Source organism: Myxine glutinosa, chromosome 1 (genome assembly GCF_964187855.1).
Source record: "Myxine glutinosa chromosome 1, kmMyxGlut1.1, whole genome shotgun sequence".
NCBI classification, from domain to species: Eukaryota; Metazoa; Chordata; class Myxini; order Myxiniformes; family Myxinidae; genus Myxine; species Myxine glutinosa.
Window position 1 is genome coordinate 150,229,557 of NC_136261.1, and position 22,460 is coordinate 150,252,016.

Below are 22,460 nucleotides of genomic sequence, written 5' to 3' on the forward strand. Positions count from 1 at the left end.
CTGGTGTGCGATAGAGAAGCTGATGGAAAACGTGAAAGATAAGGAGTTGTTGTGGGAGGAGGAGCCCAAGATGGACATATGGGAAAGAGTATGGACGGTTTTGAGGGAGTTAATGGGGGTTACGGATATGGTGTGAGAAATGGAGAAGGTGAAAGGATTTTGGAATTTGCTGATGGAGCTGATTTGTTGATTTGTAATACTCAGTTCCAGAAAGAGGATAAGCTTGTTACATACACGTCAGATGGGTCGACGACAACCGTTGACTACCTGCTGGTGCGTAGGTGAGATCGAGGGCACCTCCGGGACACTAAGGTGATCCCGGGGGAGGAGGCTGTTTCACAGCACCACTTGGTTGTCTGTGACATAAGGGTGAAAGGTGCGAGGAGAGCTCGGCGGGTGAAGTACCAACAGAGAATGAAGGTGTGGAGGTTGAAAGAGGTGACAGTGAGGGAGGCATTAAAAGAGAGGCTGAGTATGGTAGACTGGTAGAGGATGATGTAGTCGAGCTTGAAAGTGGTTGGATGTCAATGAAAGATAGTCTGTTGGGAGCCGTTGGTGAGGTATGTGGATGGACAAAAGGACCACCGAGGCACTCGGAAACATGGTGGTGGGATGATGAAGTTGGAAAGAAGATTGACGAGAAGAGGAAGAAGTTCAAGGAGTGGCAGAAGGCGAAGGGTATGGGGGCAGAAAAGGCAGAGCATGAAAGTTATAAGGCAGCCAAGAAGGCTGCAAAGAAAGAGGTAGCAAGGGCGCAGGAGGCATGTAGGAAAATGTTCGGAGAATGCTTGGATTTGGAAGAGGGTCAGAGAGTGGTATTCAGGATTGCAAAGCAGATAGCGATAGGGAGGTGTGATGTGATGGGGGTGAGTTGCTTGAAGGGTGAAGTGGGACAAATCGTTGTGGACCCAGATGGAATTAAAGGAGGATGGAAGAGTTATATGGAAATACTGTTGAATGCAGAGAATGAATGGGATGGCAACATAGGGAGTAACCCAGTTTTAGGACCGGCAGAGAAGACAACCGAGAAGGAAGTTGAGGAAGCGATAAAAGCAATGAAGAGTAGAAAAGCGGGATGGCCGACGGGAGTTGTGGGAGATATGTTGAAGGCGGCAGGAAGTTGGGTTGTGAAGAGAATGACAGAGATCTGTAATCTGGTGGTGAAAGAAGGCCGCATTCCAGTGGATTGGGAACTGAGTACCCTCGTCCCTCTATACAAGGGGAAAGGTGACCAAAAGAAAGGTGACGAAATGCAGTTTGGATATATGCCAGGAAGAGGAACGACAGACATGCTTTTTATTGTAAGGCAGTTGCAGGAGAAGTACATGGAGAAGAGGAAGAAGTTGTTTCTTGGGTTTGTTGATCTGGAGAAAGCATTCGATAGGGTTCCACGTGAAGTAGTGACATGGGCATTGAGGAAGTTAGGAGTGGAAGAATGGTTGATCAGAGTAGTGATGGCAATGTACAAAAGAGCACGCACAGCTGAAAGGATGAAGGACGGGAACAGTGGTGAGTTTGAGGTGAAGGTGGGAGTGCATCCGGGGTCGGTACCAGGTCCACTACTATTTGTAGCTGTGATGGAGGTGCTGGCTCGGAACGTAAAGGAGGCTTTACCGTGGAAGTTGTTGTACGCAGGTGATCTGGTGTTGATTGTAGAAAGTATGGATGGACTGAAGGAGAAGATGAACAAGTGGAAGGAATGTATGGAGACAAAAGGTCTGAAGGTGAATAACGGAAAAATGAAGGTGATGGCAAGTGGTAAAGCATGTGGTGAGGTGGAAAGAACTGGGAAGTGGCCGTGTGCTGTGTGGAGGAAGGGTGTCGGAGTGAATTCCATCAATGTGCAATGTGCGCTGAGTGGGTTCCTCAAAAATGTAGTGGTTTGAGAGGGTCATTAACCAGTGTGGCAGCTACATTCAAGTGTAAGGTGTGCACAGAGGGAGCTGCAGATGGAGGAAATGTTGAGTTGGATCTTGGAGACAGCATGAAGCTGGAAGGTGTGAAAACATTTTGTTACCGAGGATACATGCTGAATGGAGAAGGTGGGTCAGACTCGGCAACGGTTGCTAGAGTGAGATGTGCATGGAAGAAGTTTCGGGAACTGAGTGGCGTGCTGACGAGGAGGGGAGTGTCGTTTAAGCTGAAGGGAAAGGTGTATGCTGAAGGGAAAGGTGTATGCTGCATGTGTAAGAAGTGTTATGATTTATGGGAGCGAGACATGGGTAATGAACGTAGAGCAGCAACGAAGGCTGGAAAGGGTGGAAATGCGAATGGTTCGGTGGATGTGCGGAGTATCGTTGAGAGAGAGGAAGACAAATGATGAATTGCGAAAGATGATGGGAATAGAGCCTGTGATCGATGCTGTGAAGAGGAACAGGTTGAGATGGTTTGGTCATGTGTTGAGGAAGGATGAAAGTGACTGGTTGAGAAGAGTGATGGAAATGAATGTAGAAGGAAGTAGAGGACGGCGAAGACCGAGAAAGACTTGGCTAAAGATGGTCGAAGAAGAAATGCGGGCAAAGGGGTTAACAAGGGGAGATGCAGAAAATAGGGCAAAATGGAGAAGATTGTCATGGGGACCGCAAGGCTAACTCCCGCTCTTGCAGGGAAAATGGCCTTAAAATGCCTGTTGTAGTTGTTGTTTTAGAAGTTGTGAGAAATCATTAGATTTCAAGCAGATGATTCTCCTTTACTTTGGAATTGAACTCACCTGTGGTGAATTGTAGGTGCCTGCAATATAAAAATCACTCTTTCAACCAGTTTAAATAGAGAAAAGGAGCCATTCTGTTGTTTTGTCACTGTGGGTGAGCAATGAGCATTGAGAAAAGAAGGAAAACCAGAAAACTGTCTGAGGAGGTCAGGCACAAGATTGTAGCCAAGCATGGACAATCTAAAGGCTAAAAGTCCATCTCCAGAGACCTTGATGTTCCTGTGTCCACCATACGCAATGTTATCAGGAAGTTTAAGGCCTATGGCACTGTAGCCAACCTCCCTGGATGTGGCCGCAAGACAGACTTGATCGAAGATTGCAGCGAAGTATTGTTTGAATGGTGGAGAAAGCACCTTGATCAACTGACAAACAGATTCAAACTGACCTTCAGACACAAGGTACGACAGTTTCAACTCGCACCATCCGTCACCAACTTAATGAAAGGGAGTTCTTTGGTAGGAGAACCAAGAGGACCCCACTGCTGAGAGAGAGAGAGAGAGCGAGAGCGAGAGCGAGAGAGAGAGAGAGAGAGAGAGAGAGAGACATAAGAAAGCCTGGCTGGAGTTTGCCAAAACACACCTGAACAAGCCAAAATCCAATCCTTCTGGGAGAATGTCTTGTGGACAGATGAGACCAAATTAGAGTTTTTTGGTGAAGCACATCATCTCTATATTTACAGAAAGCAAAACGAAGCCTTCAAATAAAAGAACACCTTCCCCACACTCAAACATGGAGGAGGTTCAGTGATATTTTGGGGTTGCTGTGCTGCCTCTGGCACTGGGTGCCTTGAATGTGTGCATGGCATCATGAAATCAGGAGATTACCAAGGCATTTTGAAGCACGATGTTCAACCCAGTGTCAGAAAGCTGGTTCTCTGCCAAAGGTTATGGGTCTTGTAGCAGGACAATAACCCCAAACACACTTCAAAAAGCACCCAGGGATGGTTCAAGACAAAACGCTTGACTGTTCTGAAGTGGCCAGCAATGAGTCCAGATGTAAACCCATTGAACACCTGTGGGGAGATCTGAAAACAGCAGTTGGGAGAAGGCACCCTTCAAATCTGGGAGAACTGGAGCAGTTTGCACAAGAAGAGTGGGCCAAACTGCAAGTAGAGAGGTGTGGTAAGCTCATTCATGGAGGGGGAGAGGAGAAATTCCAATAATTAAGATGGAGAGGAAAGGTAAGGGAAGTCATTCATGAACTTGCAGCTGGTTTGCATAAATTTGTGATACAATTTGGCCTGAGTGTGGTAACACAATCCCTACTCTTAATAAATACACAGTAGGATCTTTAACATCCACCAAAAATTGTTGGCGGGTGAAAACCCAACATGTCCCATCTGACGGAGAACACACTTACTGATAAGTGTGCAAAGCACTCGGTTGACGATAGAGTTGGGTTGGGAATCAAACACAAACTAGACACCTCAAAGGCAAATACGCTACTTCTGAACTATCCTGTAGGTACAGGTAAGATAACAAAATTGGGGAGGGGAGAGGAGAGATAATGCTGTATTAATCAAGGATAAAAGCTGTGGGATCATGAATGAAGACCCAATTTGGCTAAAATTATTTAATGGAGTACCATATTGATTGGACTCGGTGGTGTAATGGTTAAAGCATCCGCTCCAAGTCTGGAAGGTCGGCGGTTCAAACCCGGCCGAGTGATATCAGACTAAAAATGGTAAGTGCTATTTCCTTGCTTGTCATTCAGCATTTGAAAAGGACAAGAGCACAGATAATCCCCATAGGATGGCATCCATGAATGAGGAGGAGGAAATTCCGCCTTGGGAAATTCCCGCTGAGTGTGGTGAGAAAAGCAGCACCATTGTTGTGACATCGCTGGTACATAGAGGGCGCCGGGAAGTGATGGCCCTTCCCCTAACCTCAGTGGCCATGTTTATCTCATCCAACAGTCCTGTGTTGTGTCTCGTCCATTCGTCCGTAAGTCCATGTGTGTGAGGTTGGTAGGTGTGTGTGTGTGGGTGTGTGTGTGTGTGTGTGTGTGTGTGTGTGTGTGTGTGTGTCAGCTCCACTACAAGCCTTAGATACTGTAATGAATGAATGAATGAATGAATGATCGTTTTAAGGCCATTTTCCCCGCTAGAGCGGGGGTTAGCCTTGCGGGCCCCATGACAATCATGATTCCCTGTTTGAGGCAATGTTTTTTATGGCCAGATGCCCTTCCTGACGCCAACCCTTGGTCACCTCTTACGATGCGCAGGGATACGGTGTACCTATTCTAACCAGGGTACACACCGGGATCATTCATCCCAGCAAGCTGGTACTCAATTTGCCGACCTCGGAAGGATGACAGGCTGAGTCAACCAGCCTGGCGTTAATTCAGCGATCGACCGGGATTCGAACCCAGGATCCTAGGATCCCAAGTTGGCACCCTAACCGCTAAGTCAACACCAGGCTAAAATAAGAAAAAAAGGCAAGTTAACTACAGGATACCTGGGTTGCCTTTTGAGTGCTCTTCATCAGCAGTCTCATGTAACCCACAGCTTGCAGTATCGATAAGAAGCAGAGCAAGTCGCGTGTCTTCTGTGTCTTCCACACCAGGCAGGTCTCTGTTATTGCAAGACACGATCAATCATGAAATGAAGAATCAAGAAAAAAAAATTACATCAGAACATAAAAACTTTAAAGCATTTCTCAGCTCGAAATAGGTCTCGACAAGCTATAACAGAATTCATCCAGCCAGCAGCATTTTAAATGCAAAATAGAAGTTACAGCTTATAAGAAAATGCATCACAACTTTTCAAGAATTACTTGAATGAAATGAAAAAAAAGAAAAAATGAAAATATCCTGCATGAAAAAAAGAACTTTTTTATTAGCTGGAGCTGGCTGGGTATATTTCCTTCCTTAAAAAAATTGGTATCTAATAAGTCCCTAAGTCTCATATGTAAATCTTAAGAATCATCATTAAACAGTAAAAATAATCATCCAGCATGGTGAATGCTTTGAGAAGAGTCAACTTCCTCAACGCCTCCTTTCTGGTCTTGCACCTTCTGCCCTTTCCACACTGCCCCTCCTGCAGGGCGGTTTCTGCAGGGAGCATGTGGTCCACCATCAACCCCTTCTGGTGAAACTCCCAAAATCCAGCATCACTGTTCACCTCCACTCTTCCGTTCCTCTCATCCCCCATCCACAACCATGATATTTTCTACTACCTAGATCTACCTCTTTCCAGGTTTCCAGTTTCTTCTTCCAGAGAGTTTGCAGCTGTATCCATCTTGTTCACACCATGGATCCCTCCCCTAGCCCTCATTTTTCCCCATGTCCCATTTGTTTGCACGTCATCCTCTATTATGTCCATCAATCCTGCTGTTATTGTGTCCTCCCCTCCCCCTCTTTTTCTACTGTTTCATTCTCTTACGTCCTAATTCGTTCTGTGTTCTAACGCCTCCACAAACCTCGACTCGAAACAGAACTGGTATACAAAAATTTTTTTTTACTTTATGAAACAAAGTGACATTTTAAAAACTAACTAACCTGAGGAGATGAGCAGCTACAGAGGGGTGCGCATGCAAATTGCCATTGTACATTTGCCGAGAAGCCCACCCCCCGATGGCGTCATTCATCCGGTACTGCACTCGCAGCATGCGCACCACTTTCTCCCCATGTGTCTTTACCAGTCGTTCCAGCAGGCTTGTTCCCAGTCCCTCTGCTGCTGCTCTGCAAATAAATGAAAACATTAAACAAACGATAAAAAGCAAACAGCTATCCAGATAATAGCACAATTATGCACACAAATAGAATAAACCACCGCTGAGAAAGCATCTGCCTGTATCTTCTCATCAAGAATCACACCGTAAAGCAAGCTTTAACAAAGCAAAGTGGTTGAAGCCATTTTCCAGGCTGCTTGGTCTGAAATATCCAGACTAAATATACAATGGAAAGAATTGCATCATTTTATTATACAGAGGAGAAAGTGTAAACCCTAAAATTAAAATGGAACTGTATATGACAACTGGGATGCAAAAAGGAAAATAAATGCATACTGTGTAACACACGAGTATGTGAATGTTAATTTTGCAATATTGTGCTAATGGCCGTCAGGAAACATTTCATTTCTTTCCCGGAGCATCGCGTGTGCCAGTTACGGTCTCCACATTCCTTTAAACTCTGGCGACTCCTCCATTTTTTAGCTCACCTGGAACGCAGTTCCGGGGAGCTTATGGAATGGCTAAATGGGTCTACTGGAGGTCAAAGTGGCACCAGGTTTGACTCCCCAAAATAGAAATTTGCTTTTTCTTCCGAAACTACACAAAAACAATTTTAATGAAACTTGATCACAACCTTCATCATACGTGATGTAACGAAGTTTGTTCATGGCATTAGAAAAATCGGGGTCTAAGGAGGTCAGGGTCGGTAGGGGGGGGGGGGAGTGGAGTGGAGGATATTCCCCCCAAAGTAGGCCTTTTTTGTTTGTTTGCTTAAAGTCTGATGATCATGCACGTCTGATTCAACATGCTGCCCTGTCTCCAAACAACCATCAAAATTGGTTTAAAATACCTTTAGTTGTTGTAGTATACTGCTTTATTCGAGCAGGTGAGGGCACGTGATCTGAAAGGGATGTGACATTTGACCTGTTGGCCTAAAAATCCAATTAGTTCATCTTTATATTATACTCTATACTTGTCCACATTTGGTTGAAATCTCCAATGGTTCTCAAGTTATCATATCAGCAAAAAAAATGACAATGGACGGAAGGACAGACAGGCAAGTGGACAACCCGAAAACAATGCCTCTGGCCTTCAGCTGAGGAGGCATAAAGGATATTTTAAAATGATAGTTACGATTGACTCCTTGACCACAACAATCCAAATGCACTCAGATATTTGACCTGCAAAGGGAACAAGTGATTTATGTTACACATTTTAACTTCACCAACTCAATATAGCAGGTCTGCTGTGGGCGACAGGCTTGTACCAGCACCTGGAAGAAAGCACTGTTGGCGGAAGTTGCAGATGATCCCCAGCAAGCACACACTTGGGAGCATAGAGCAGTGGCATCCAGCAGCTCGCTTCAATTGCCTGGCCACTCTCATCCAGCACGACCAGGCCAAAGTGGTCTTTCTGTAAGAGGTGTAGAGGACCATCCATACAGGCACCTGACAGGCAACACAACATCTCTTGGTGAATTAACATTCCTGCACATAATTGAAATTGCTACAGTAGACTCCCTTTACAATACAGTCTTTATGATTAATTATGACAAGATAATAGCAAAATAAATAATTGTCTTACAATTAATATGAAAAATGTTTTAAAAACTGAAAAGACCATGTCAAAACTCATCAAAACGAGTTCATTTTAAAAGGAGTTGACTGCATATGGAAAGTGCATCAGCCTATTATTCCTATTGGTCATTTAGAGATTGTATGGGTACTTTATTACAGGCCAATTAAAGTATTGTTTTTAGTTACCTCTGCCAACAAAGGTGGGCAGAGGTTATGTTTTGCCACTGTCTGTTTGTCTGTCTGTCTGTCTGTCTGTGAGCAGAATATCTCAAAAAGTTGTGGATGTGTTTGGACGAAACTTGGTGGACAGGTTGGGTGTGTAAAAAACCACCGTTTAGAGGCCATTTTTCCCCCATTTTTCCCCGCAAAGCGGGGGTTGTGACAAGGAAAAATTGATTGGTGCAGATACGGATCTGGACACGATAATTTTTTTATTTAAAAGTGATTTTTCACCATTGAGAGATTATGGGGCCAAAAACTCTGTATAGCAACATATTTCAAAAGGTTGTGGACTGATTATGACAAAACCTGGTGAATGAGTTGGTTAGGTGACAAGAATGAGCCGATTCTATTTTGGTTCAGGTCCAGATCCGGCCTATCAGCGGGATACAAAACGTAAACTGTTCAGCCTGGCGAAGGTATGCACTCTACCGAGTGCCATTCTAATTATTAATGTGATCATTTTATTTAAAAAACAAAACAAAAAACTTTTATACCTATGTGTAAGTATGGCTCACACAGAGTACTTAAACAATTTTACATTGAGTTGGAAGAAATCATAAATTTTTGGCTGAGGTGCAAATACAATCATGATCAAACCATGGACCACAAAAGCAAAGGTGCTTCTGACACAATCTTGCGTGGTCTTTAGAGAAAACTCTCCTGTAGCTTTACCAGTATTGCTTGCAAGAATAACATCAGCATGGAGTAGGCTGTTCCGCATTGCTGCCTCCTCACGACCTCGCAACTCTTTCCGCAAGATCTTCAGCTCACTGTATAGGTGAGCCCTTTCACCTCGATCATGCACCTTCTTCAGCTTACCCTGCAGAAAAGTGATATGCCCTCAAAAATTGTCTTCATTCCCAACATACAACAATGCATTTGATTTTAAAAAGTCAACATTATATGAGAATCTTCAGACATTTTATATCAGACAAGATAACATATATTCATAACCTATGGACATATTCATAATCTAAAAGTTCTCAAGAATTTCTTTTTTTAAAGAAAAGTGACCCCCACTGGAGTGAGTTGGTTTTCAAGAAGCAGAGTAGTACCCAGACTTACATAGGTGCAATCAATGTCTGAACGCACATCGCGCACAATTGCAGCAGAATCACAGCGTGCGAGGACTGCATCCAGAGAGAGATGCTGCACTGGAGCAAGTAGGCGAGCAGGATGTCCGAGACGCAGAGCAACCACACCAGTCTTGGACAACCTTTCTGCAAGATTGTCTACGGCAATATTGGATGGAGCACATGCCAGGACCTGGGCAGAGATGCAGCACACATACAGAAATAATTTTGGGCTCAAGTCAAGAGTTAATAATACACCTTCATGTCAGGTCAAAGTAGGAAATGAACAAAGGGATTGATATCCAGATACAAGTCAAGTCGGAAAGAAGTAATCAAATATCCCGGAAGTATTTGATCAGAAAAGTACACATGGGTTTGCAACTTTTTGTGTGCAGTGTCAAGGCTCGTGGAGGATTTTCAAGTTTGAGGCTAAAATTTTGAGTGACAACTCCTTCAACTCCACCCAAACAAACCCACCTTCTTCAAATTCCCTGTTTCCTTTCCTGAAAGCCCCTGCAGTGTCCAACTTGTTTGTCCTGTGTACCCTGCCCCAGCCCTCTCTTCCACAGATGACCATGTTCCCTACTGTTATTGTACTTCCCTCTATCTCCCCATCTTGTCTCCCACTCCCTTTATTATATGTTCGATGCGTTCGCTTTCATTCGAGCCTAGACCAAGTATACAAAAAAAAAACTTTTTGAAGAGGATTATTAAGAAAGTTGATGGTTTGCCAGTTGGTCTTTTCAGAGAGACAGAATGAGAGTGCAAGATTTGTCAGGATTGAAAGACATATTCGAAGTGTTTGACAGCTCGTTATTCTATCAATATCTGTAGGGAGGGAAGAGGTTGCTGACTGCCTATCTGAAGGATGAGGGATGTCACGGCAGAGGGTAGTCATCAGCAAATAGATAAAAGGGATTTTCTAGAGTCAGAGACATCGATGAAGTTTAGGAAGAGGACTGGGCACTTCTAGAACACTGCCTTGGGCACTCCAACCTTAACAGGGAGAGTCAATGAAAAGATTCCATTGAGAGCCACTCGTTGGCTACAAGAGTAGAGAAAATCAGCAAACCAGGTGTGGAGTTGGCCTTGGATACCACAGGCAGAGATATTGGAGAGCAAGGTGGGAGTGCCAGACTGCATCTACACTTGATAGGTCGAGACTCCAGAGAGATGATCCTAATGTCATGTTTGACTCAAATGTTAGGAGAGTAGAAGCATCAAGACATTGAAAGTAATGGCTCATCTTTGTTAGGGAGAAAATTGTGAAAATAAGTTTGAGAATCGGAAAAGATGGGAGGGGAGGAGGATAGGAGACAGAAGAGTGAAAGGAGAGTAGTGTGAAAGCATTATCAAGGAAGAGCAAATCATTTTGAAGGAAATAGGAATGAGTGAAGGCTGATGTATTGGATAAAGGACTGAGGTAATGTGTGGGGTATGTGCAGGATTAAACTGGAGGGGGGGGGGGTTAAAACATCTGCAATTAATAACAAATATATAGCCCTAAATGGAAATGAAGAATATAAGAATGTTATTTGATGAAGGTAATTAAATTCCAAAATGCCAAAAAGCCCTATGTTTGAAAAGTTATGAACAGAATTGATATACTAAAATGTGGATCCTTTGCTTTAGAAATGAGAAAAAATAGCACATTATATGTCAAATGAAAACGTGCATAAAACTAAAATGGCACTGGTAGAGCGCATACCTCTGTCAGGCGGAACAGTTTACTTTTTGTATCCCACTGTTAGGCCAGATCTGAATCCCTACCTTAACCAAAATCGAATCGGCTTGTTCTTGTCACCAACCACACCCAACATGTTTTGTCTGAATCCATCCACAACTTTTGAAATATTGAGCTATATTGTTTTTGGTCAGACACAGACACTCCAAAGTAGTTCTGCAACGGACACTCGGCTTTGATAATATAGATATTGTATATACTTTTTTTTTTAACAGATGTATTCATTTTTCAATGTAAATTTTATTGCAAAAGTTTTTTTAAATCATTAATCTCTATGTACTGTGAGAAGTGGGATTAGCAATGGTTCCCCATCGCAGGCCTGGGGATTTCAGATCTCACCAGCAACCGTTTTTTGGTTCCATGATTTAAGTTTATAGGAACCGATGGGAAACAAAATTCCGGTTCCGTGCCCAAACCTAATGGGAAACGATATTTTTTTCCTTTAGAATTTGTAAAGCAAAACATTTGTAATACAGAATTAAAAATGTAGTCTCCAATAATAAATCCTGTCATTTACATGTATGCAATGTAATTAACGCATGTTCATTATTGAGGTTGATGTTTATTATCAGAGAAGAGAAAATTCTGTCAATTTGATTGTGTATACCCTTATGAAATAAAGTTTTATTATTATTTTAAGTTATATGATGAAGCGAAGCAATGTGACCAAGCCTTCCCCATCGCATTCCGCTTCAAAATCGTCGCTGAATGACCATTTTCGTAATGTTTTTAAGGCGACATTTTCGGGGTTTTTTCGCTTAGCAACGGATGCCATTTTGAAAAGGAAGTCTGATTTAGACCGATGTGCATGTCCGTCAAAGCGGAAGTCATATCGCGACCCTGAATATGGGAAACTACATGCTATCTGCTTTGCCGGCCTAATTTTGTTGGAAATAAAACTCAACTTCTAAAATAGTCAGCTGAAAATCACACGTGAAGGTAAATACTACATCTTTTTGCCATACACTGCCTTTCTGCGATGGGAAACGTACTTTCAGTTCCGTGTTTTTGCTATCACGTTACCGACACGTTACCGGTAACGATCGTTTCCGTGAAATCCGCAGGCCTGCCATGGTTGATGATGACACGAATGGCACGGCAAAGCAATACAACAAATTTGATGTATACAATCAAAATCTTACCTTCTCACCCTGTTGTACAGCTTGCAGAATTATCTCTACCACTGTTGTGGTTTTTCCAGTCCCAGGTGGTCCATGGACAACTGCCACCTCTCGCTGGTTCAATGCAAACACCACTGCCTCCTTCTGAGAGTCGTCCAGTGCATGGTTTATAAATTGTATTTTTGCTTCTGGAAGCACATATGCACCACTGAGTCAGAAGCTCAAAAACTATTCTGTGATCTACTCTGATCAGATCAATTTGGAGAAAACAATGCACCCTAGCTACCTCTGACAATACATCGATTAAAATCAATGGTGCACACAGGAAAATTACAATGGATGGTAAAGTTATCACCAACTACCTCAAACAAATTAAAAACATAAAGGAGGCTTCAGAAGGGTCTAAGTACACCATCATGCCCATGGATATTTAAGAATAAAAAGACACAAAGAAAACTTGGCCAAAGAAAAAGTAAAGAGAAGCCACGCCTACTATCCGCATCCCTCCACGTAACAAAATTATACAGGATCATTCAGCAACAGTAAGAGGTCGTCCAGGCGACTATAAGTCAATCAGACAGCAAAGCTCACAAAAGAAAGAGGCTGGAAAGTTAACATGCTCATTGGAATGGCAGAGAAGAGGCTTACAAGGTATTGGAAAAAAAATTGGAAGGAATAAAGGCAATATAAACATTCAAAGAGAGTAAGCTGTTCCAGGCACTCTAAACAAATTCCAAATTCGTGCTGAAAGTGGCTCAAGCAGAATATCAGGCCTGACCAGACAATTCATGAAGGCTTTGATAAAAACAATTCTTTCCATCAACCCCAAGAAGATTTATCAGAGTAAGTGGCATAATAGTTAGCCGGTTGAAGCATCCGCTCAGAGTCTGAGAGGTCAGCAGTTCGAACCCAGGCCGAATCATACCAAATCATTTGAAAATGAAACCTACTGCTTCCTTGCTCGACGTTCAGCATGTATAAAGGGAACAGCACTGGAAAACAATAACGGGCTGGCAACCACTGTGCAGGCTTGATGAGCATATTGGCTTCCCCCTGCGTTTAAGTCCCTTGGAAGGGAACTCGTATCAAGATTGGATTAACTGTGGCTGTGGCTATTAGTTGAACAAAGTAGCCGTTGGATATATAAATTTGAATGGAATGATAAGTGAAGCTTCTCAATCCAAGTAATCTGTGCAACCAGTTGATTGCTGCAGGTTGATTAGTTTCAATAAACACTGTGGGCAAAGAGCTCCAATTAATTAATCGAAAGCGATCATTACTAACCAGTGAAAGTAATGATAAAAACGGCAAGCTACGTATTTCTCACACCTCGGACAAGCCCTCGCCTGAAGGCTATCTCTACAGGTGCACAATGGCACGAAGACTCACCTGCAGCAGATGGTGCGATGTTGGGCTCAGAATTACCAAACAACGCAGAGATGAGTCCACTGGCCGGCCCGGCCCGAAAATTATTCAGCAAGTGGAGAGCTCTTGAACAAATGGATGAAGAACATTTAGGTGAAATTTAGGATGGCAGTTTTAATGCAATAAACCACCATTTAGGCAAAGAGCACTGATAAATTTATCAAAACGTTCATTACCAACCAGTAACTAAAAACATTCATCAACTAGAATGGCACTTGGTAGAGCGCATACCTCCGCCAAGCTGAACAGTTTATGTTTTGTATCCCACTGATAGGCCAGATCTGGATTCGGACCTGAAACAAAATAGAATCGGCTTGTTCTTGTCACCTAACCAACTCGTCCACATAGTTTAGTCATAACTCGTCCATAACTTTATGAAAATCATGTTATATATTGCTTTTCGCCCGATCTCTCAATGGTGAAGAATCACTTAAAATTTAAATAAATCTCGTATCCGAATCCATATTCAGATCTTCACCAAAATCAAATTGATTCGTCCTTGCCACACACCCAATCGGTCCACCAAGATTTGTCCAAATCCGTCCATAACTTTTTGAGATATCGTGCTATGTATCGGTTTTAGCGCAATCACTCAATGGTGAAGAATCACTTAAAAAATAAATAATTCTCATATCCGAATCCATATTCGGATCTTCACCAAAATCGAATCGATTAGCCTTTGTCACACACACACACAACCTCTCTACCAGGTTTAGTCCAAATCCGTCCACAACCTTTTGGGATATCTTGTTCACAGACAGACAAACACAGACAAACAAACAAACAGGGGTGAAAACATAATCTCCATCCACCTTTAGTGGTAGAGGTAAAAATGTAGCAATTATGTAGAACAAAACCAAACTATCCAGATATAAAATGATAAAGCAAGCAAAAAACAACCAAACAAAAAAACATCAACCGAATAAAGGAATTAGAAAACTCCACAAAAACCCTAAAATAAACAAAAAATATTTAAAATAAAGTGGCAATTTCATGAAATACTTCCTCACTTTTCAGAAAATAACCAATCCAAATGATTTTTTTTTTAACTGATTTTGAAATCTTAAATCCATCATCATGGATAAAAATCAAGATTTAAATGGATAAAATCAAGCATCATCAAGGAAGAAAAGAGGAGAGTTCTCATGGCGTTTCCCAAAAGAGAGGGAGATGACACACCTTTTCAAACGTTTGTAGGTGACATCATTTGCAAGTTTAAGGAGATGAAACATTCCTTCCGAGGGTAGGGATAAGGCATCAAGGCTTTCTTCAAATGCGATTGTTACATAATCTGTTGTTACTTTTGTGACTATTCCAGATGCCAGTTGCTTTGACAAGCCTTCACCCATTGAGTCAAATAAACCCACAATGTCACCTGCAGTATCACAAAAAAGTAGAGCAGACCATGAACTTACTCAAATAACAGACAACATTTCCATACAAACAGGACAAAGAACACAGAAATGCAATTGCACAGAAATCAATGCCAAACAAGGATAAACAGGAATGTATGAACTCCATGAAGGTAAAGTTACTAAAAACAGGGCAAAAAATGCAAGACATACAAACAGTGAATCACCAGGCCGAAAAAAAGGCAGGTCAAAGAAAAGAATGACAAATTGCAAACTTGCAGCTCTGGGTCAGATTGTGGTGGACGTTGGACCGTGGTTTGAAAACACATCAACACCAGATCTCACATGAAAGCCACATTTCTGTCTGTCTGTCTGTCTGTCTGTCTCATGTTTGCCTATCCATCCTGTCCCTCACATCAAACAGCATTACTGCACATTCTCCCTGAGATAAGGCAGAATGTCTTATTGGACTTCTCACCCATCTTGTCCGGCCTTAATCCTGCATCAGTGACACACACAAATGACATCATTGCTTATATTCTTAAATCCTGCACTACTGTTCTTTCTTCCCCTCTATCTGCGCTTTTCGGTCAGTCCTTCTTTGTCTGCATCGCATCGGCATGGAAGTCAGCAAATGTCACTCCTGTCCACAAGAAGGGTGCAAAAGTAGATGCTACTAATTTCAGGCCAGTGAGCTTGGCTTCATTTACAAGCAAAGTTATAGAATCCATCATTGCTGCTGATGTCAAGTCTTCCCCGTATTCAAACGGCCTGATTTCTGACCATTAATTTTGATTCTGTCCCACTCAATCAATTATGGACATGCTTCTGCTCCTGTCTCAGCAATATTTAGTTTGAGGCCCTCAATCTCAAATAAGAGGTTGGAACTGTCACCCTGGACATATCTCTGGCATTCGACAGTCTGGCATACTGCTCTAATTGCCAAGCTCTCTGCCTGTGACATGAAATACTGCCTTCATTCCTGAATTTATGACTTCCTCCACCAATGGAATCAACATGTTGCTGTCAATGGAACTCTTTTATCCCTTCTCTCAGAAAAAGCTGGAGTTTCCCCAAGGCAGGGTTTTGAACCCAGTCTGGTTTCCTCATGTTTAGTACAAATCACCTCTTTGACATTTTGGGAAAACCACCTTTTCCTTTTGGCAGATAACTCCACATTGTGTCATACACTGATTCTCCATCCCTCATCTTCATCCACTCTCTGAGATTAGACAGTGATCTTGTGCCCACCTCACCTCAACGCAACATAGAAGTGCACACCTCACTCCCTCCCAGAAGTTGAAGGTATTAATAAGAAAAATGCTGAAGTAGCCATTCATGTACTAACTTTGTGATTAAAACGTACCTGGTCCAAAACAATTGCTGGGCAACTCGACTTTCTGCCTCACTTTTCTGGCCTCAAAAGATATGATCGTGCGACCATACATGCCGGTGTGTTGGTTGGATGGCTGTAGCTTCAACAGGCACACCCCACGTTTCTGGAGCTCCTTCAGTGGTATCTTCTGCTGCCATGACCTAAAATAAAATATAAAATCAGGTTCACACTTGTCCGCCAAGCTCGGGCAAGCTCAATGACAATTAAAGATGGCAGATCTTTGCAGGTTAAAAAAAGCTATAATGTAATCACAAAAAAATATTTTATTGCAAAGGACTTATGGGAAGGATGACTGTGACACTCTGCAGTACTAAAAACAATACCTGTTAAAGGGCAGATGAGCTCCCTTTGGGAGCCAACGGCCATCTAGTAAAGAGATGGTGTCTCCTAAAACACACCCATCTGGTTGGAACGGTTTTTCTAGGTTGTAGGTTGGCGACAGCAACACCCCAGGGTAGTACTACCGTTCTGACTTGGAGCATTAAAGTGGTGCCCGGAACCATCTTACACACTCCGTGTCAGGTTTTCTGGTCTTACTTTCTATCTCACTCAAACTATATCTACCGGGCTAGCTACAACCCCTTTCTCACAAACAAGCATCATACACTTTTCTTACTCATTTACACTCCTCACCTTTCTATTCTCTCTCTTTTATTTCTCTTTCCTCACATTTATCAATGCATTTTTTTATTCAAGGCTTGACCTCGATGAGGACTATTTCATCCGTGACTGGAGCCTTCAACGTAAAAACATAAAAATTAAACAAAATACTGTTATGCCTCTGTCCTTGGGCTGTGGAGGCATAAAAAGAATAAACGTTTCCCATGGATAAAAGCTTGAACCAGACACAGGTTATATTGTTCAAAGCAAACTATGTTCATTTCAAACGTGAACTTTTGCGATTTCGCACAAACTGAACATGCAATTGGCTCATGCCCATAGGCCATGGATTACCAAGAAGTTGAAGGACTTGCTTGAGGAAGAGAGGGAAGCCTTTTTAGATGGAGATAGATCGCAAGTGAAAGCTTTTCAGCGAGAAATAGAGGGGGCAAGTTACAAAGTCTAAGGCAGATTATAAACTAAAGTCGGAACGGAATTTTAAAAGAAATAATTTGCACGCTACTTGGTAGAAAATGCAGACTATGGTTGGATGCAAGGACAAATCAAAGACACTATCAGACTGTAGTAAGACTTTGTTGATAATCTGAATGATTTTTATTGTAGATTTGATGTTCATGATTTCAAACTAGAGAACGATTCTATTGTGGAAATGTTAAAGGATAAAATTTAGGACTCGATGAGAGTATTGCAGTGAATGTGCATGAGGTTCGTAATGAATTTGCTAAGACCAAGGAAAGGAAGGCCATTGGCCCAGATGATATTTCTAATAAGGTTTTGAAACGGTGTAGTGAACAACTTGCCCCGGTGTTTACGTATATTTATTGGCTGGCTTGGCAAGCAGCTTGCAAAGTGGTTGATACGGAACTGCAGGCTTGTCAAACACCTTGCAAAGCGGTTGATACAGAACGGCTGACTTGTCAAGCAGCTTGCAAAACAGTTGATATGGAATGGCTGGCTTGGCAAGCATCTTGCAAAGCGGTTGATATGGAATGGCTGGCTTGGCAAGCATCTTGCAAAGCGGTTGATATGGAATGGCTGGCTTGGCAAGCATCTTGCAAAGCGGTTGATACGGAGCGGCTGGCTTGTCAAGCACCTTGCAAAGCGGTTGATATGGAATGGCTGGCTTGGCAAGCATCTTGCAAAGCGGTTGATACGGAGCGGCTAGCTTGTCAAGCAGCTTGCAAAACAGTTGACATGGAATGGCTGGCTTGGCAAGCATCTTGCAAAACAGTTGATATGGAATGGCTGGCTTGGCAAGCATCTTGCAAAGCGGTTGATATGGAATGGCTGGCTTGGCAAGCATCTTGCAAAGCGGTTGATACGGAGCGGCTGGCTTGTCAAGCACCTTGCAAAGCGGTTGATATGGAATGGCTGGCTTGGCAAGCATCTTGCAAAGCGGTTGATACGGAGCGGCTAGCTTGTCAAGCAGCTTGCAAAACAGTTGACATGGAATGGCTGGCTTGGCAAGCATCTTGCAAAGCGGTTGATATGGAATGGCTGGCTTGTCAAACAGCTTGCAAAACAGTTGATATGGAATGGCTGGCTTGGCACGTATCTTGCAAAACGGTTGATACGGAGCGACTGGCTTGTCAAGCTCCTTGCAAAGCGGTTGATACGGAGCGGCTGGCTTGTCAAGCACCTTGCAAAGCGGTTGATACGGAGCGGCTGGCTTGCTCACACCCCTGGATTTGGTTCACTTGATTGACTGGAAGAAAGTTCGTCAGGGATGAAGGCCACAGGTAATCCAGGCTCCAGTACACTAACCTATACGTGCACGGAATTTGAGGCTGAACAAGTGCCGTCAGAGTACTTTATGGACAGAAATACCATGACGACAGAGTTTGACCTTGGCTCTCGATATTCATTCATTTTCGCTTGCAAGGGGATGTTTTAGCATTCGTGGTCCAATCAATGTCTGGTGACGTCAGGAGAAGGGAATTTTTTTGGGTGTACATGTGATCGATCTTGTACGTTTGAGCACCCACCCCAGTGCAGTGGTGCTGTATGTTAGCAACGAGGACAGGAGATCGTTATTAAAGCCCAGGTGTACCTGAAATGCAGCTGAATCGTGTACCCTACAAGGTCAGATTCGATGGGAATCACATAATATCGAAATAAAGAGAGATAAATTAATTTGTGTATTTAACGTTTAACTGAATACCACGTGGATCGAATCAAAAGCAGCATGGATGGTTGGTACTACAGACGAGGCTGAAACATCACCTTGCTTCTTCAACCTCGGCCTCACGTTCTTCTTTCAAGAGCTCCAGGGTTCGCGAAACGAATTCCTCCAGCGACATGGTGCCGGTACTCTTACAAGAGGGCCTGAAAGTACACAACAAACACAGCAAATGATTCCAATCCGTCAAAGCTTTCGCAAATCCCGCCCGGTGATGAAAATAAACCGTAAATAATAACAACAACAACAACAACAACAACAACAACAACAACAACGTGCCCCTGCTCGAGAGAACGCTCTGCAGGTTCAGGGCCAAGGACTCTTGAGGCTCACATCACATTACATGCTGCACACGACTCTCAAAACATAGAACCGGTATCCTTTAATCACACGTGTGAAGCCAGCTCGATGTTGTAAAAAATTTTTAAAAACGTGAACATCCACAAATATCACCTTTTAATTTTATGGAAAATGTTGGTGCTACAAAGTCAAAACAAATTAATCTCAAATACATAAATCGCATTGTATATATTCGTTTTGAAAAACATCGCCCCAAACGTTACTTCCGGGTTTGTTACCATGATTAGGGTTCTCCTCTTCTTCTTCTTCAACATCTTCTTCCTCTTCATATAAAATATCACCTTTTATGGAAAATGTTGGTGCTACAAAGTCAAAACAAATTAATCTCAAATACATAAATCGCATTGTATATATTCGTTTTAAAAAACATCGCCCCAAACGTTACTTCCGGGTTTGTGACCATGATTAAGGTTCTCTTCTTCTTCTTCATGAGATCCTCTTTCTCTTCATAAAATAAACCCGCCTCACGGAAGAAGCGTGATGGTATCTAGATCTCATGTTATTTTGAGTTTTATGCACTCCAGATCTAATTTGACTTAAATAAATAATTTACATTCCTTTTAAAATCTCATTACTTCACCTTTCCTTTCAAAATTGACTCAGCTTGCAAGAATCGTGAGGAAACGCCATAAAAACTTTTTTAAAAATTACTCCAGTGCATGCCCAGTAGACCTTAAACTTTCCAAAGCATAGTCCTTAAATATAAAAAAGAATAAATACTCTGTAAATTGAATTTGACAGTTAAATAAAGGGAATAAAACGTGGTCGGGCTAATAACTCATACTTAATATCACCACATATTTGTTTTCTTTATTTAAATCTTACTCTACCTTCCATAATATATATGATTATGTTGGTATATTTGATCGAATAAAAAGTTTTCACGCCATTGCAAATAAAATTCCACATCGATCTGGCCAATGGGTGGGGGCGGAGTGACGTCACTTCCGCTTAGTAACGGCGTCACGTGCCCTAGAGCGATGAAAACAATCACGCCGCGCGCTTGCAGTGTGTGTGCTTTGTGTTTGCAGACATGCGCAGGAAAGTGCTAGATTTTGTGTTGTTGCAACGGTTTAACTTACGACTTTCGTCACATACTACTGGCCACTTATAGTTATATCAGCATGTCTTACAACTATTTTGACAATCTTCCAAGCGAAGCTAAAGAGATATACGAGACCAAATTATCGGCAATTGGCCTTGCAATTTGTCCGTACCGGTTACTAGTACAGCTGATAATCTCTCATATCATAAGAATTGTGCAAATTATGACTAAAGCATGAAATTTCTACCAGTGTTAGTACATGCCATAAGCTTCATTTTCAGATCGGGAGGTAAGGCAGATTTGACCTCTGAGGACCGTGAGAGGTCAATGACCTCAAAATAGCAAAATATTGATGTTTGGCTTCATTCGTTAATGGTAAACATGTTTATGATGTACAAACCATGCATTTGTGTTCCAATAAAAGTGTCTACATATTCCACACAGTGTTGGTAGTTATTTACAGATGTCTAGCATTGACCTCTGAGGACAGGGAGAGGTCAATTACCTCAACATATCAAATATTGATGCCAATGAATGTAAACTGTGGTGGCTGGTACTAACACAATTGTTGTACTTGTGTGTTGCAGGATTCCCTGCCTGATGATCGAAGCCAAGATACAAGCATCCCAGACCTGATCGTCACTATGGCAAAGCGTCATATCCTCATAGACCCAGCCCAGCCCTCTACGTCCAAGCAATCAAGACCACCCCCAATAACTAACTGGGAGCTTTGTATTCTTTGCCAAGCAGAGACAGATGAACCTTTGCAGTGCCCACTAATATCAACCATGAAACCGAGTGGTAGTGGCTATGCATCATTGACAGAAGACCTCCTCCAGTTCAAGGGACTTCGGCACATGCCAATGGAACTCAACGTGAACAGACTGGATGATGGCGATGGCGTAGAAGCTACCTTGAGGACACACAGTGCTCAGTGGCACAAAAAATGTCGTTTAAAGTTTAACAAAAAAATGTTTAACCAGCAGAGCAGAGCAGAATCAGCTTCAGGACAGCAATCTAGTACCGGTACTCCAACCGTGCACACACGATCAGCAGCTGCCCACAGGCTTCCACAGTCAACCGAGTCTATCTGTTTCTTCTGCAATAAGCCAGCTGGCACTGCAGACTTGCACGGAGCAGCTACAAAGGAAATTGACAAGAACGTTCGGAGATGTGCCACTGAATTGGGGGACACTGAACTGCTGGCCAAGCTGTCTGCAGGAGACATGATTGCCATCGAGGCAAAATACCATCGCAACTGTCTCCGTGCATTATACAACAAAATCAGACCAGCCGCACTCAAGGACGAGGATGCGGATCATCTGCATGGCATAGCCTTTGCTGAGCTGGTGGTATTCATGGAGGACATGCATGCAGATGAGGACAATGCGCCTGTATTTAAACTCTCAGATGTGGCTAACCTCTACAAGACGAGACTGGAGCAGCTGGGTGCCACGGTAACCAACAGAATACACACAACCAGACTGAAGGACAGACTTCTTTCTGTGCTTCCTGATCTGAGAGCCCACTCTCAGGGCCGAGACACACTTCTCTTGTTTGAGAAAGATATAGGTCCTGCCCTGAAGAAGGCCTGTGATCATGACAGTGATGCCATGCACCTAGTAAGAGCAGCACATGTAGTATGTAGAGAAATGTTTGAGACCAGGTTCACCTTTGACAGTGCGTTCCAAGCTGACTGCCAGAAAGATTCTGTGACACCATCCCTCCTTGCTCTGGTGAACATGATCCTCGATGGGGCGAACATCAAGCACCAGACTCAGTTGGCTAACACAATCACCACAACTGCTGCTCTTACAGTATCGCAGCTACTGGTGTTCAACAGTGTAAAGCATGCACGCAGTGTGGAGTCGACCTCAGTGCGCCACAGCCGCGAGAGAGAAACCCCACTCCCACTCTACTTGTCCCTCAAGATTCACGCTGTGACCAGGAGCAGAGGTCTGATT

At 42.9% G+C, this 22,460-nt stretch overlaps 1 protein-coding gene across 6 annotated transcripts in view; it reads right to left on the minus strand.

The window, feature by feature from the left end:
- The window catches only part of IGHMBP2 (immunoglobulin mu DNA binding protein 2), a 79,135-nt gene extending 59,420 nt beyond the window's left edge, over positions 1-19,715 (minus strand). Inside the window, exons 1-11 of one of the 6 annotated variants that reach the window (XM_068119398.2) lie at positions 19,670-19,715; positions 19,136-19,237; positions 16,262-16,431; positions 14,723-14,918; positions 13,508-13,608; positions 12,140-12,306; positions 9,246-9,446; positions 8,853-9,000; positions 7,655-7,829; positions 6,209-6,391; positions 5,167-5,282 (exon numbers count right to left, since the gene is read on the minus strand). In XM_068119398.2, coding sequence (XP_067975499.2) covers positions 5,167-5,282; positions 6,209-6,391; positions 7,655-7,829; positions 8,853-9,000; positions 9,246-9,446; positions 12,140-12,306; positions 13,508-13,608; positions 14,723-14,918; positions 16,262-16,431; positions 19,136-19,212 — 1,534 coding nt within the window. In that variant the 5' untranslated portion in view covers positions 19,213-19,237; positions 19,670-19,715. Of the gene's footprint in view, positions 1-5,166; positions 5,283-6,208; positions 6,392-7,654; positions 7,830-8,852; positions 9,001-9,245; positions 9,447-12,139; positions 12,307-13,507; positions 13,609-14,722; positions 14,919-16,261; positions 16,432-19,135; positions 19,334-19,370; positions 19,496-19,544; positions 19,624-19,669 lie in introns of those variants that run through there. The other 5 variants (XM_068119404.2, XM_068119391.2, XM_078778395.1 and 2 more) reach the window with 5 other exon arrangements.
- Positions 19,716-22,460: the final 2,745 nt, after the last annotated feature.